This window comes from Lynx canadensis, chromosome D2 (assembly GCF_007474595.2).
Source record: "Lynx canadensis isolate LIC74 chromosome D2, mLynCan4.pri.v2, whole genome shotgun sequence".
In the NCBI taxonomy this organism is placed as follows: domain Eukaryota; kingdom Metazoa; phylum Chordata; class Mammalia; order Carnivora; family Felidae; genus Lynx; species Lynx canadensis.
Window position 1 is genome coordinate 33,831,902 of NC_044313.2, and position 14,800 is coordinate 33,846,701.

The 14,800-nt window shown below is 38.7% G+C and overlaps 1 protein-coding gene across 6 annotated transcripts in view; it reads left to right on the plus strand.

Moving 5' to 3' along the window:
- LOC115527197 (protein FRA10AC1) overlaps nucleotides 1-14,800 on the plus strand; it is an 84,683-nt gene that overhangs the window by 62,939 nt on the left and 6,944 nt on the right. For all 6 annotated transcript variants that reach the window (XM_030334669.2, XM_030334670.1, XM_030334672.1 and 3 more), the window contains 3 exons: nucleotides 58-100; nucleotides 8,586-8,704; nucleotides 13,258-13,296. In XM_030334669.2, the coding sequence (XP_030190529.1) occupies nucleotides 58-100; nucleotides 8,586-8,704; nucleotides 13,258-13,296 (201 nt within the window). The remainder of the gene's footprint in view (nucleotides 1-57; nucleotides 101-8,585; nucleotides 8,705-13,257; nucleotides 13,297-14,800) is intronic.

Here is a 14,800-nt window from a genome sequence, read left to right on the forward strand (position 1 = left end):
TACAGTTATTCAAATTCAGCCTTTCAGTGGTGTCACTTTTTTATTTTTATTTTTTAGGATTATGCCAAGAATGTTCCTTTAAATTAAATTTTCATCACAGGTAATATTATCTTTTGAAATGCTGTTGTTATTGTTTAGTAGTCTTGTATAGTCACTTACCAGCACTCAGTGTCAAAATGTAGATTTAAGTGGTTGATGGTTTAATTAATTGATTGTGTAGAATGTCTGGGATAGACTGTATACATATACCAGGGAACTGGAAGTTTGCCATGCCTTACTCTAGCCAAGCAGTTTTAAATATGAAGGCCTGTGCAGGGTGATAGATATTAGAATTTTTAGTTTGGAGTCAGTGTTCAGATGCCATAATATTCTTGGAACTGTATTATAAAGCAGGTCTTCATAAAGTGATTTCTTTTTTTTTTTTTTTATTTTATTTATTATTTATTTATTTATTTATTTATTTATTTTTATTATATATATGAAATTTATTGACAAATTGGTTTCCATACAACACCCAGTGCTCATCCCAAAAGGTGCCCTCCTCAATACCCATCACCCACCCTCCCCTCCCTCCCACCCCCCATCAACCCTCAGTTTGTTCTCAGTTTTTAACAGTCTCTTATGCTTTGGCTCTCTCCCACTCTAACCTCTTTTTTTTTTTTTTCCTTCCCCTCCCCCATGGGTTCCTGTTAAGTTTCTCAGGATCCACATAAGAGTGAAACCATATGGTATCTGTCTTTCTCTGTATGGCTTATTTCACTTAGCATTACACTCTCCAGTTCCATCCACGTTGCTACAAAAGGCCATATTTCATTTTTTCTCATTGCCACGTAGTATTCCATTGTGTATATATACCACAATTTCTTTATCCATTCATCAGTTGATGGACATTTAGGCTCTTTCCATAATTTGGCTATTGTTGAGAGTGCTGCTATGAACATTGGGGTACAAGTGCCCCTATGCATCAATACTCCTGTATCCCTTGGATAAATTCCTAGCAGTGCTATTGCTGGGTCATAGGGTAGGTCTATTTTTAATTTTCTGAGGAACCTCCACACTGCTTTCCAGAGCGGCTGCACCATTTTGCATTCCCACCAACAGTGCAAGAGGGTTCCCGTTTCTCCACATCCTCTCCAGCATCTATAGTCTCCTGATTTGTTCATTTTGGCCACTCTGACTGGCGTGAGGTGATACCTGAGTGTGGTTTTGATTTGTATTTCCCTGATAAGGAGCGACGCTGAACATCTTTTCATGTGCCTGTTGGCCATCTGGATGTCTTCTTTAGAGAAGTGTCTATTCATGTTTTCTGCCCATTTCTTCACTGGGTTATTTGTTTTTCGGGTGTGGAGTTTGGTGAGCTCTTTATAGATTTTAGATACTAGCCCTTTGTCCGATATGTCATTTGCAAATATCTTTTCCCATTCCGTTGGTTGCCTTTTAGTTTTGTTGGTTGTTTCCTTTGCTGTGCAGAAGCTTTTTATCTTCATAAGGTCCCAGTAGTTCACTTTTGCTTTTAATTCCCTTGCCTTTGGGGATGTGTCGAGTAAGAGATTGCTACGGCTGAGGTCAGAGAGGTCTTTTCCTGCTTTCTCCTCTAAGGTTTTGATGGTTTCCTGTCTCACATTTAGGTCCTTTATCCATTTTGAGTTTATTTTTGTAAATGGTGTGAGAAAGTGGTCTAGTTTCAACCTTCTGCATGTTGCTGTCCAGTTCTCCCAGCACCATTTGTTAAAGAGGCTGTCTTTTTTCCATTGGATGTTCTTTCCTGCTTTGTCAAAGATGAGTTGGCCATACGTTTGTGGGTCTAGTTCTGGGGTTTCTATTCTATTCCATTGGTCTGTGTGTCTGTTTTTGTGCCAATACCATGCTGTCTTGATGATGACAGCTTTGTAGTAGAGGCTAAAGTCTGGGATTGTGATGCCTCCTGCTTTGGTCTTCTTCTTCAAAATTCCTTTGGCTATTCGGGGCCTTTTGTGGTTCCATATGAATTTTAGGATTGCTTGTTCTAATTTCGAGAAGAATGCTGGTGCAATTTTGATTGGGATTGCATTGAATGTGTAGATAGCTTTGGGTAGTATTGACATTTTGACAATATTTATTTTTCCAATCCATGAGCAGGGAATGTCTTTCCATTTCTTTAAATCTTCTTCAATTACCTTCATAAGCTTTCTATAGTTTTCAGCATACAGATCCTTTACATCTTTGGTTAGATTTATTCCTAGGTATTTTATGCTTCTTGGTGCAATTGTGAATGGGATCATTTTCTTTATTTGTCTTTCTGTGGCTTCATTGTTAGTGTATAAGAATGCAACTGATTTCTGTACATTGATTTTGTATCCTGCAACTTTGCTGAATTCATGTATCAGTTCTAGCAGACTTTTGGTGGAGTCTATCGGATTTTCCATGTATAATATCATGTCATCTGCAAAAAGCGAAAGCTTGACTTCATCTTTGCCAATTTTGATGCCTTTGATTTCCTTTTGTTGTCTGATTGCTGATGCTAGAACTTCCAGCACTATGTTAAACAACAGCGGTGAGAGTGGGCATCCTGTCGTGTTCCTGATCTCAGGGAAAAAGCTCTCAGTTTTTCCCCGTTGAGGATGATGTTAGCTGTGGGCTTTTCATAAATGGCTTTTATGATCTTTAAGTATGTTCCTTCTATCCCGACTTTCTCAAGGGTTTTTATTAAGAAAGGGTGCTGGATTTTGTCAAAGGCCTTTTCTGCATCGATTGACAGGATCATATGGTTCTTCTCTTTTTTTTTGTTAATGTGATGTATCACGTTGATTGATTTGCGAATGTTGAACCAGCCCTGCATCCCAGGAATGAATCCCACTTGATCATGGTGAATAATTCTTTTTATATGCTGTTGAATTCGATTTGCTAGTATCTTATTGAGAATTTTTGCATCCATATTCATCAGGGATATTGGCCTGTAGTTCTCTTTTTTTACTGGGTCTCTGTCTGGTTTAGGAATCAAAGTAATACTGGCTTCATAGAATGAGTCTGGAAGTTTTCCTTCCCTTTCTATTTCTTGGAATAGCTTGAGAAGGATAGGTATTATCTCTGCTTTAAATGTCTGGTAGAACTCCCCTGGGAAGCCATCTGGTCCTGGACTCTTATTTGTTGGGAGATTTTTGATAACTGATTCAATTTCTTCGCTGGTTATGGGTCTGTTCAAGCTTTCTATTTCCTCCTGATTGAGTTTTGGAAGAGTGTGGGTGTTCAGGAATTTGTCCATTTCTTCCAGGTTGTCCAATTTGTTGGCATATAATTTTTCATAGTATTCCCTGATAATTGTTTGTATCTCTGAGGGATTGGTTGTAATAATTCCATTTTCATTCATGATTTTATCTATTTGGGTCATCTCCCTTTTCTTTTTGAGAAGCCTGGCTAGAGGTTTGTCAATTTTGTTTATTTTTTCAAAAAACCAACTCTTGGTTTCGTTGATCTGCTCTACAGTTTTTTTAGATTCTATATTGTTTATTTCTGCTCTGATCTTTATTATTTCTCTTCTTCTGCTGGGTTTAGGCTGCCTTTGCTGTTCTGCTTCTATTTCCTTTAGGTGTGCTGTTAGATTTTGTATTTGGGATTTTTCTTGTTTCTTGAGATAGGCCTGGATTGCAATGTATTTTCCTCTCAGGACTGCCTTCGCTGCGTCCCAAAGCGTTTGGATTGTTGTATTTTCATTTTCGTTTGTTTCCATATATTTTTTGATTTCTTCTCTAATTGCCTGGTTGACCCACTCATTCGTTAGTAGGGTGTTCTTTAACCTCCATGCTTTTGGAGGTTTTCCAGATTTTTTCCTGTGGTTGATTTCAAGCTTCATAGCATTGTGGTCTGAAAGTATGCATGGTATAATTTCAATTCTTGTAAACTTATGAAGGGCTGTTTTGTGACCCAGTATATGATCTATCTTGGAGAATGTTCCATGTGCACTCGAGAAGAAAGTATATTCTGTTGCTTTGGGATGCAGAGTTCTAAATATATCTGTCAAGTCCATCTGATCCAATGTCTCATTCAGGGCCCTTGTTTCTTTATTGACCGTGTGTCTAGATGATCTATCCATTTCTGTAAGTGGGGTGTTAAAGTCCCCAGCAATTACCACATTCTTATCAATAAGGTTGCTTATGTTTATGAGTAATTGTTTTATATATTTGGGGGCTCCGGTATTCGGTGCATAGACATTTATAATTGTTAGCTCTTCCTGATGGATAGACCCTGTAACTATTATATAATGTCCTTCTTCATCTCTTGTTACAGCCTTTAATTTAAAGTCTAGTTTGTCTGATATAAGTATGGCTACTCCAGCTTTCTTTTGGCTTCCAGTAGCATGATAAATAGTTCTCCATCCCCTCACTCTGAATCTAAAGGTGTCCTCAGGTCTAAAATGAGTCTCTTGTAGACAGCAAATAGATGGGTCTTGTTTTTTTATCCATTCTGATACCCTATGTCTTTTGGTTGGCGCATTTAATCCATTTACATTCAGTGTTATTATAGAAAGATACGGGTTTAGAGTCATTGTGATGTCTGTATGTTTTATGCTTGTAGTGATGTCTCTGGTACTTTGTCTCACAGGGTCCCCCTTAGGATCTCTTGTAGGGCTGGTTTAGTGGTGACAAATTCCTTCAGTTTTTGTTTGTTTGGGAAGACCTTTATCTCTCCTTCTATTCTAAATGACAGACTTGCTGGATAAAGGATTCTCGGCTGCATATTTTTTCTGTCTAGCACACTGAAAATCTCGTGCCAATTCTTTCTGGCCTGCCAAGTTTCAAAAGAGAGATCAGTCACGAGTCTTATAGGTCTCCCTTTATATGTGAGGGCACGTTTACCCCTTGCTGCTTTCAGAATTTTCTCTTTATCCTTGTATTTTGCCAGTTTCACTATGATATGTCGTGCAGAAGATCGATTCAAGTTACGTCTGAAGGGAGTTCTCTGTGCCTCTTGGATTTCAATGCCTTTTTCCTTCCCCAGTTCAGGGAAGTTCTCAGCTATTATTTCTTCAAGTACCCCTTCAGCACCTTTCCCTCTCTCTTCCGCCTCTGGGATACCAATTATGCGTATATTATTTCTTTTTAGTGTATCACTTAGTTCTCTAATTTTCCCCTCATACTCCTGGATTTTTTTATCTCTCTTTTTCTCAGCTTCCTCTTTTTCCATAACTTTATCTTCTAGTTCACCTATTCTCTCCTCTGCCTCTTCCATCCGAGCCGTGGTGGTTTGCATTTTGTTTTGCATTTCATTTAAAGCGTTTTTCAGCTCCTCGTGACTGTTCCTTAGTCCCTTGATCTCTGTAGCAAGAGATTCTCTGCTGTCCTGTATACTGTTTTCCAGCCCAGCGATTAATTTTATGACTATTATTCTAAATTCACTTTCTGTTATATTATTTAAATCATTTTTTTTTTTAATTTTTTTTTCAATGTTTATTTATTTTTTTTTGGGACAGAGAGAGACAGAGCATGAACGGGGGAGGGGCAGAGAGAGAGGGAGACACAGAATCGGAAACAGGCTCCAGGCTCTGAGCCATCAGCCCAGAGCCTGACGCGGGGCTCGAACTCGCGGACCGCGAGATCATGACCTGGCTGAAGTCGGACGCTTAACCGACTGCGCCACCCAGGCGCCCCTTTAAATCATTTTTGATCAGCTCATTAGATGTTGTTATTTCCTGGAGATTCTTCTGAGGGGAATTCCTCCGCTTGGTCATTTTGGATAGTCCCTGGTGTGGTGAGGACCTGCAGGGCACTTCCCCTGTGCTGTGGTGTATAACTGGAGTTGGTGGGCGGGGCCGCAGTCAGTCCTGATGTCTGCCCCCAGCCCACCGCTGGGGCTACAGTCAGACTGGTGTGTGCCTTCTCTTCCCCTCTCCTAGGGGCGGGATTCACTGTGGGGTGGCGTGGCCCGTCTGGGCTACTTGCACACTGCCAGGCTTGTGATGCTGGGGATCTGGCGTATTAGCTGGGGTGGGAAGGCAAGGTGCACGGCGGCGGGGGGCCAGGCTTAGCTCGCTTCTCCTTAGGTGATCCACTTCAGGAGGGGCCCTGTGGCAGCCGGAGGGAGTCAGATCCGCTGCCGGAGGTTTGGCTCCGCAGAAGCACAGAGTTGGGTGTTTGCGCGGAGCGAGCAATTTCCCTGGCCGGAACCGGATCCCTTTGGGATTTTGGCTGGGGGATGGGCGGGGGAGATGGCGCTGGCGAGCGCCTTTGTTCCCCGCCAAACTGAGCTCTGTCGTCCGGGGGCTCCGCAGCTCACCCTCCCTTTGTCCTCCAGCCTTCCCGCTTTCCGAGCAGAGCTGTTAACTTATGACCTCCCAGACGCTAAGTCTCGCTTGCTGTCGGAACACAGTCCGTCAGGCCCCTCTGCTTTTGCAAGCCGGACTCGGGGGCTCTGCTTGGCTGGCGAGCCGCCCCTCCGCCCCGCTCCCTCCCGCCAGTCCGTGGAGCGCACACCGCCTCGCCGCCCTTCCTACCCTCTTCCGTGGGCCTCTCGTCTGCACTTGGGTCCGGTGACTCCGTTCTGCTAATCCTCTGGCGGTTTTCTGGGTTATTTAGGCAGGTGTAGGTGGAATCTAAGTGATCAGCAGGACGCGCGGTGAGCCCAGCGTCCTCCTACGCCGCCATCTTCCTGTACTCTCTAAAGTGATTTCATATGTCTCATTTAAACAGTGTTTTATTTGGAGTTTGTCATTCTTACAAGGGATTATATTCCTCTGTTCTCATTTCAAATGTCAAAATCAGGCTCCTGTTGAGTGAGCTAGAATGTGCCTGTCATATTCAGTGGGGGAGGTGTATCCATGTTCTGCAATATGCAGTGTATATATAAATAAGATCATGGGCTTGGAAATCAGACTCCTGTGTATTTCTCTCAGCTTCTCCACTTACTAGTTGTCTGTTTTAGGCAAGGTACTTAAGCTCTGGGGGGCACCTGGGTGGCTCAGTTAAGCATTAAGCCTCCGGAATTGATTTTGGCTCATGTCATGATCTTATGGTTTATGAGATTGCACTAACAGTGCAGAGCCTGCTTGGGATTCTCTCTCTCTTGCTTCCCCTTCCACTCCTCCTCCCCTCTTTCAAAATAAATAAATAAGCATTAGAAAAAAAGGTACTTAACCTCTGTAAGACTCAATTTTATCAACTCTAAAAATGAGGATGCTAAGGATACACTAGTGAAAGTGCATGTAAAGTGCTTGACATGGTGCCTGGCATATGGTAGGTCAAGCATAGAGGGGTCCCTGATATTGAGGATGTTCAGACAAAATTGGTGACCTGCCATTATTGTGATGATCACATTTCAGGGCCTGAATAAGGCCCTGAATAAGTTAAAAGTTTAACAATGAGATTCTGCAACTTTATAAAATATATATGTCAGTATATTAAAAAAATTTTTTGACGTTTATTTATTTTTGAGAGACAGAGCACGAGCAGGGGAGGGTCAGAGAGAGAGGGAGACACAGAATCCAAAGCAGGCTCCAGGCTCTGAGCTGTCAGCACAGAGCCCAATGCGGGGCTCAAACCCACGAACCATGAGATCACGACCTGGGCTAAAGTTGGATGCTTAACCGAATGATCCATCCAGGTGCCCCAGTAGATTAAATTTTAAATCAGCTATGCTATGAATGTGCTGTATCTAGTATTTTAGTTGTTAAAAATAAATATTAAATAATTAATAATTTTTAAATTATTCAAATTAGTAGAATTTCTTAGATTACTTGAATAGCCTAACCTTTATTTCCCCTCTCCATCAGTGATACCAGAGGGTTTTTTTTTACCTTGACTTTCGAGCTTCATTTCAAAATTGAAATGATTCTTATGAAAGGCAGAAAGTGATGATTGCCTTAAAAAGTATTATAGCATTTGGTATAAGTACCTTAACTTGGAAGGTCTGATGAGTAAATTTCTTGAAACTAATCCCCTGTTGTCTCTTCATTCTCCTTCTCGGTCCTAATTTCAGCATTATCACCTTTTCCTATCTAGTGTTTCCTTTCTTAACCAGTTAAAATCAATTGCTTGCCAGCCATGGTACCAACAGCCTTGTAAACATGGCCTAGAAGAGATAAAGCTACAGCAGTAAAAGGACAAATGGTCTAAAGTAGACATTTGAGTTAAAGTAAGCCCCTCCATCCTCATTCCTTTATGCCTTTACTGTATTCCTTTTCTCTTAGCAGAAGAATTTTCTATTTACAGATGATTTGGAACTGTTAGAGTGTTTCTTCTTGTTTTGTGTGTTTTTTCAAAGTATAGGTAGATAGGAATTATGTGGAGGGAAATGACATTTGTTTTTCTAATTTAAAAAATGGCTAAATGATAGAAAACAAGTAGGAAATGAGGAAACTATGATTTATATTTACTAAGGTTTGTATACAGAACTTACAAAAAATAATTTGTCTTAGAGTTTTAGGCTTCCTTCAAAATTGTCTCAATTAATATACTAGCCTGAAATATTTACAGACTCATTTAAGGGTTCCTTATGTAAATTACATTGTAAAAATATGTACTTTAACTGATTTGACTGTTTTGCTCATTGGTTCTTATTTTTCATAAAGGTCAGTTGAAAAAGTTAACTTTAGTTTTATATTGTTCAACATAAAGGAGAAAAGAAGTCAAGTCAAAAAAAAGAAAGGATAAATCCAAAAAAGATCATGAAGAGTCATCACATAAAAAATCCAGATCATCTTCTGTAGAAGAGACGTCTCAGAAAAAAGCAAAAGGTAAAAGGGAATTCAAATATAATACCTACTCACATTTTTAAACATGAAATGTAATCTGCTGTATGTATCAAATGTAGAATTTAATTGGTGAATGTATTTAGATTTCTGTTTTATAGTAGATGAAAGGAAACTGGTTGGGGAATTTAGATAGGAATTTATAGTAATTTACAGGAGTTTCAAAAACAAGTATGGTTTTAATTCATTTTGGGCAGACAGTAATAATGTTGCAAATAGCATTCTCCTTCCTGACTTTGTCTCTTAGACACCTGTTACCTTGGGCAAGTTCCTGAGCTTTTTGAGTTTTACTTTCCTCATGTAAGTAGGGACGATGTAAATCACGGGCTTCTGTGCTGTTTGAGCTTATTGTGGAGAATCAAATAAGAATGTGAGAGGCACTTTGAACATTGTAAAACAGTACATAATCTATAAGTCAGTATAAAATTATAACACTGTGATTTCATTACCTTGGCCTGTGTGATTTTCTTACTAGCTGATGAGCTTCTTGAAATCATAGAGCTTGATATATATGTGTCCTCAGAACCTAGCATGGTGCTGTTCACATACACTTAGTAAATAATTGTTAAATTCAAATCCATCAATCACTTACTTCTTCCTCAATAGTCCTTAGGCTCTCTAAGCCTTAATTTCTTCATGTGTAAAATTGTCATGATGGTAGTACCTAGATTATAGGATTGTTCAGAAGTTCAAATGAGATAATGCATATAAGCTGTTAGCACAGTGCTTGGTGCATAGTTAGCTATTATGAAGGTTACTGCTAGTTTATTTTTCAGTCCATAATAGAGTAAATTGGCTAGAACTTAGAGTGAATTGAACTTAAATTACGTGGTTAATGGAAGATTACATTAGATTCAGCCAAATGTTAACATAATACTTGGACAGGAGAGGGCTCCCTTGCTCCAGCTATGAAGATTATTAATAGGTTTCATTCTTACATGTATTTTTTTTTCTTGTGAATCATAACATATTCAAGCGTATAGTATCACCAACTTACAGAGTTGGTGAAATTGATGGTGAGAAGAAAATACTGTTCTGGGGTTTATTGAGAAATGGTATTTGAAGCAGAATTCCTTTTTGTGTCTATCTCAGTCATTTCCAAACTCCAAAATAAATGTTAATAAATGTGAAAATCCTGTTTGTGTTTAAAAAATTGTTTTAAAAATATTTAATGTATCATACTTGAGTTTTGTTAAATTCATTATTATAGTATATAATATTGTATTCACATCATAGTATGATACCATGTTAATCACTATGTATTCCAAATTAAAGAAGAACTAATCCCTACCTTGTAAAAACTTGTTTGGTACATTCAAAGCAGACAGTCAGATAGCTGGATACTCAGGATCAGGTATGGGGTTGGAACGCTCGGATTACACGTAGATAATGCGTGTGATCTTCCTTACAGATGTTTTTCCTGTAGTGTTCCATGTTTTAGTAGATGACATCTCTGTCAGCCTAAAAACTAGTATCATATCTGGAACTTATCCTTGATGCCTTCTTTCTTCTCATTATTTATGTTTAATTTGTTACCAGATCCTGTCAGTTTTACCCCAAGAGTGTATATTTCTCAAGTTCTCTCTACTCTAGTTCAAACCACCATGTTTTCTCATCTAGACCACTGCTGTATTATCCTCACTAGCTCTGCCACTATCTTGCCATCCCTCCTGCCCTCCCCTTAATCCATTCTCCATAAAGCAGTGATTTCCTATTTTTCTTAGGATATAATCAAAACCTGCATAAAACCCAGAGGCTTTATATGATCCAGCATACAAAACTTGTGGTTCTCACCATGCTTCACCTCACTTTCATACTCCACTTTCACAGCCTTTCAGTTTCTAGACAATGCCAAACTTCTTTCCATTTAGAGGCTACATAGATGCTGCTTCCTCTCTTTCTAACCCCTCCCCCCACCACCAGATGCCATCCTAACTCATCCTCCAGGTCTAAGCTTAAATGTCACTTCCTTAGGGATCCTTTCCTGATTCCGTCCCTGACCATGAATTTAAATTAATACTTCTAATTATAATACCATCAACATTATAGACCTGGAACTTTTCTCATTACATATATGACAGTTATATAAAAGCCCCAGGAAGGCAAGGGTTCTGTCTGCTGTGTTCATTGCTGTATCCCAGCACCCCACTAGCACATGTAAGGTGTAAGAAAGAAAGAATGAGAAAATGAAAGACTTTGAAGATTGTTTCGGGACAACTTCAGGGACAGAGAACCAAGGCAGAGTAGAATTGAGAGATGTGTTTCGTATTTAGTCTTTATTCAGAGCCCCTGATAGCATAAAATATAGTTACTTTTTTTCAACTTCTGTGGCATAGAGCAGAAAATGACAGCATTTTAGCAAACTTAGGAAAACCATGTGGAACTCTGCAATATCTTTGTATCTGGGATCATCTGGAACTAGCTTGATTTTTATGTGATACTTTATAGCCAGACCACCTTAATTTGGCCCAAACTTGCATAATAATAAATGCTTAATATCTCAGCCTCATTTTGAACTGTTGACAAAACTTCTTCAAAACAATCTACTTTCTTGATTTTCTTCCTGTCTTTCTGGCCTTTCCTCCACCTCTTGATTATAGGTCCTCCTCAGTCATACCCTTAGGTGTTGGGGTTGCCTAGGGCTCTTACATGATTTATCTTCTTTCTCTATGTTCTCCCTTTGTGGTCCCATTGATTCCCGTAGTGTCAGATTACTATCATACAAAATGTTAAGTAAGTGGATAGATGGATGGATAATTGGATAGCTAGATGGTTGAGTCAATGGATAGAGAAAAAAATCTAAAAGAGATCCATAGCTTGACTTTGAGGACCAGTCTGCTTTGGCAGGTCTGAGCAGAACACGGTACTTAGGTAGAGTGTCTTGGCAGAAAGTTGAAGATATTACCCCTCCCCCACTACCAGTCAATCCCCAAGCTCACTTTCTTGGGAAGGCCTTTCCTGGCACCCTTCACCCCACTCCTCCAAGCAAGGTTAGGTCCCTATTAAACATTTCAGTAGCACCATGCACTTCTCCTTTGGACATACATATCACCCTTGGAATAATGTGTTTTCTGTTAAGGAAGGGGCCATGTAACTTATTTAATTCTTTATCCAATTTCTAAGCACAGTGCTTTCTCCATATACTAGGTGTTCAATAAATGTTAGGGGAGTGAGTGAATCAGTGAAACAGTTCTCAACATTGAAGGGAACATCAGAGATCCCAGCCCTGGGATCATGAGCAAAAAGATACTCTGTGGTTTTCTTTTCAAAATATGGTCCTTTGGTATTGTCATCTCTTGGGAGCATGTTAGAAATGCACAGTCTCGGACCCTTCCTGATCTCCTGAATTACAAGTAAACTTAAGTTCCGGGATGATTCATAGGCACCATAGAGTTTGAGATGTACTGCTCTATATCAGGTACTTGTTCTGCTTTCACTTTGACACCTTCAGGGAAGAACTGCCCAAAATATTCTTTTACATTTCAGTTAGTTGTAATTGTTAGCAGATTTCTCCTTAACTAATTTAGCCCAAACCTACAATTTCTTACCTTTGGTTCCAGTTATGTCCTTAGGCCTCCAAAGTAAGCTAACCTCTTTTTGTACCTATAGACATTTGGAACCTGGTACTGTGTTCCTCATATGACAGAGAAGAATCATTTCATTTGTCACCAGCTTAGCTATGTTTTTATTTGCTTTCTGATAAGTAGGAAATAGGAGTGAAGAAACAATAACCTAAAAAAGAAAAGAAAAGAAACAATAACCTAAAGTGGTTACCACAGTCCAGGCTTTGGCTTCCTGTGGAGTCTTTACCCTGTGGTTGTGACACCCTCTTCATTGGGCCTGAAAGGGGCTATTTATGCATCAGCTTTGGCTTATGAGATCTTTGATCCAAGGAGGTTAGAGGGATTGTTGCTCTCCATCTGTTATCTGTCATTTTCTGATTTATCAGTCTTCAGAATTATTTCCCCTCTGGTCTTACTGCAAAAGATTCTATAGAGTTATGATTTTTAAAAATTGTGCTAGTAGATTTTTAGTACTTTTTGCTTTCTGTTTCCCTCACTGGATGACTATTGTAGAAATGAAAATGTTTGTTTTATGTAGTAATATTTTGTGTGAATTTTAGTTACTAAGAATTCTCATCTGTATATGAAAAAGTATTGTGAAAAATGAGTATTTGTAAACTGCTTTCAAATGTTGAACATCTCTATTGATAAAATATGATTATGTTGCAGCTAATCTGCGAGGGTTTTTTTTTTTTGCAACATGAATTCATGTTTTTTGTTTTTTTTTTTTTTAAAGGTGTTTATTATTTTTTTAAGCTTTGTGCTGTATATTTCAGGCATAAAATACCTCTACCTAAAAGACTCTAACATTTTAATTAGATAAGTCTGAGAAACATGAAAGATTAGAAGACAGTAAGGTGCTTTTCTGTAAGAGTTTAAAGTAAACCAGGCTCTTGGGAAGAATTCTGGTCACAGGTATAACTGTTACACTGTTGCAGAATGATTTTTAACAAAGCAATGCTGTTTTCTTTTCAGGGCATTCATCCTCAAAGAAATCAGAAAATTCTGTGAACAGTAAGTATTTAGCATTTCTTTATTTAACACAAATATATAGATTCAAGTGATTTGCAGTTTGGGTTTCCCATCAGTTGTGACTTGCTCATATGTATATTATTTTTTGGTTTTGTACTATGTGAGAAAAATCATAGAAAAAGTGCTAGAAGTGTATGATTTTTTCCCCCAGTTTTAAACATTTTAAAGTTTCTTATTTTAAAATGGAAGAGCATAAAATTTTTTTCAGTAAATATAATGGATACACCCTTTGATTTCACATCATGGAATATGAAGGAAGAAAAACAGATGACGTTGGAATGGAAAAAGAATTGGGAAAGTAGATTAAGACTTAAGAAATGTCACTTATAGGGGCACCTGGGTGGCTCAGTCAGTTAAGTGTTCCACTTTGGCTCAGGTCATGATCTCACGGTTCGTGAATTCAAGCCCTGCGTCAGGCTCTGTGCTGACAGCTCAGAACCTGGAGCCTGCTTCGGGTTCTGTGTCTCCCTCTCTCTCTGCCCCTTTCCCTCTCACGCTCTCTCTCTCTCAAAAATAAATAAACATTAAAAAAAAATGTCACTTATATTGTACGGGACTGAATTATCTCTGTTATCTTGTGGTTTTGACTGATCAAGTGAAATGTGTGGTTTGTGTATGGAAAGTAGAATTTGGCGGCTGGTTACTACTGATTCGTTTTTTAATAAGTACAGTGGTTTTCACCAAATTGTATCAAACCAGATTGGATTTCATTGAATATTTGCCACAAATTTTATTGTTCTTTCCCCGCAACATTCCAAAAAACATTCAAATCACTTACAGATATATATACAATAAAATAAGATTTTTAAAAGTGAAATCAGAATAATGGAAAAACAAGATAGAATAGCAAAATAAAGCTAGACAAACGTTTACCAAAAAGCCCTGCATAATTGCAAAGGTAGATCACACATTTGTCACTCTTCTTCCATACAACCAAACCAAATAGGAAGCCACCAGTAGAATGATTAATTGTACCCATATAATCACACACAGTGTGTTCATCTTTTTCTAGGCTGAGTTCTGAGAGTGAGTAGACTCTCCTGTAGATTCATAAAAGAGGTGTCCATCTGTGATGTAACAAACAGTAGCCTTGCATCTCAGTAGTAATACAGTGTCAAATTTCTTAAAAGACATTGCAGTAGGGTTAGTGTAGTTCAGTAGCATATCTAATTCATTTAGGCCTATTTTATAGAAATTCAGAAATTTGAGACTTGTAGGCTTAGAAATTTATAAACTTAAGAGTTAAGTTTTTTCTGATTTAGAGTAATACATATTACTGTGACAAAATCAGTAAAAGTAATTACTCCAAATCCCTCCTTTCAAATAGAAATATTACTAGTATTTTAATTCTTTTTTTTTTTAAGTTTATTTATTTATTTCTGAGAGAGAGAGAGTGAGCAGCAGAGGGGCACAGAGGGAGAGAGAGAATTCCAGGTGGGGCTCCACACTCTCAATGCAGAACCTGACACGGGGCTCGAACTCACAA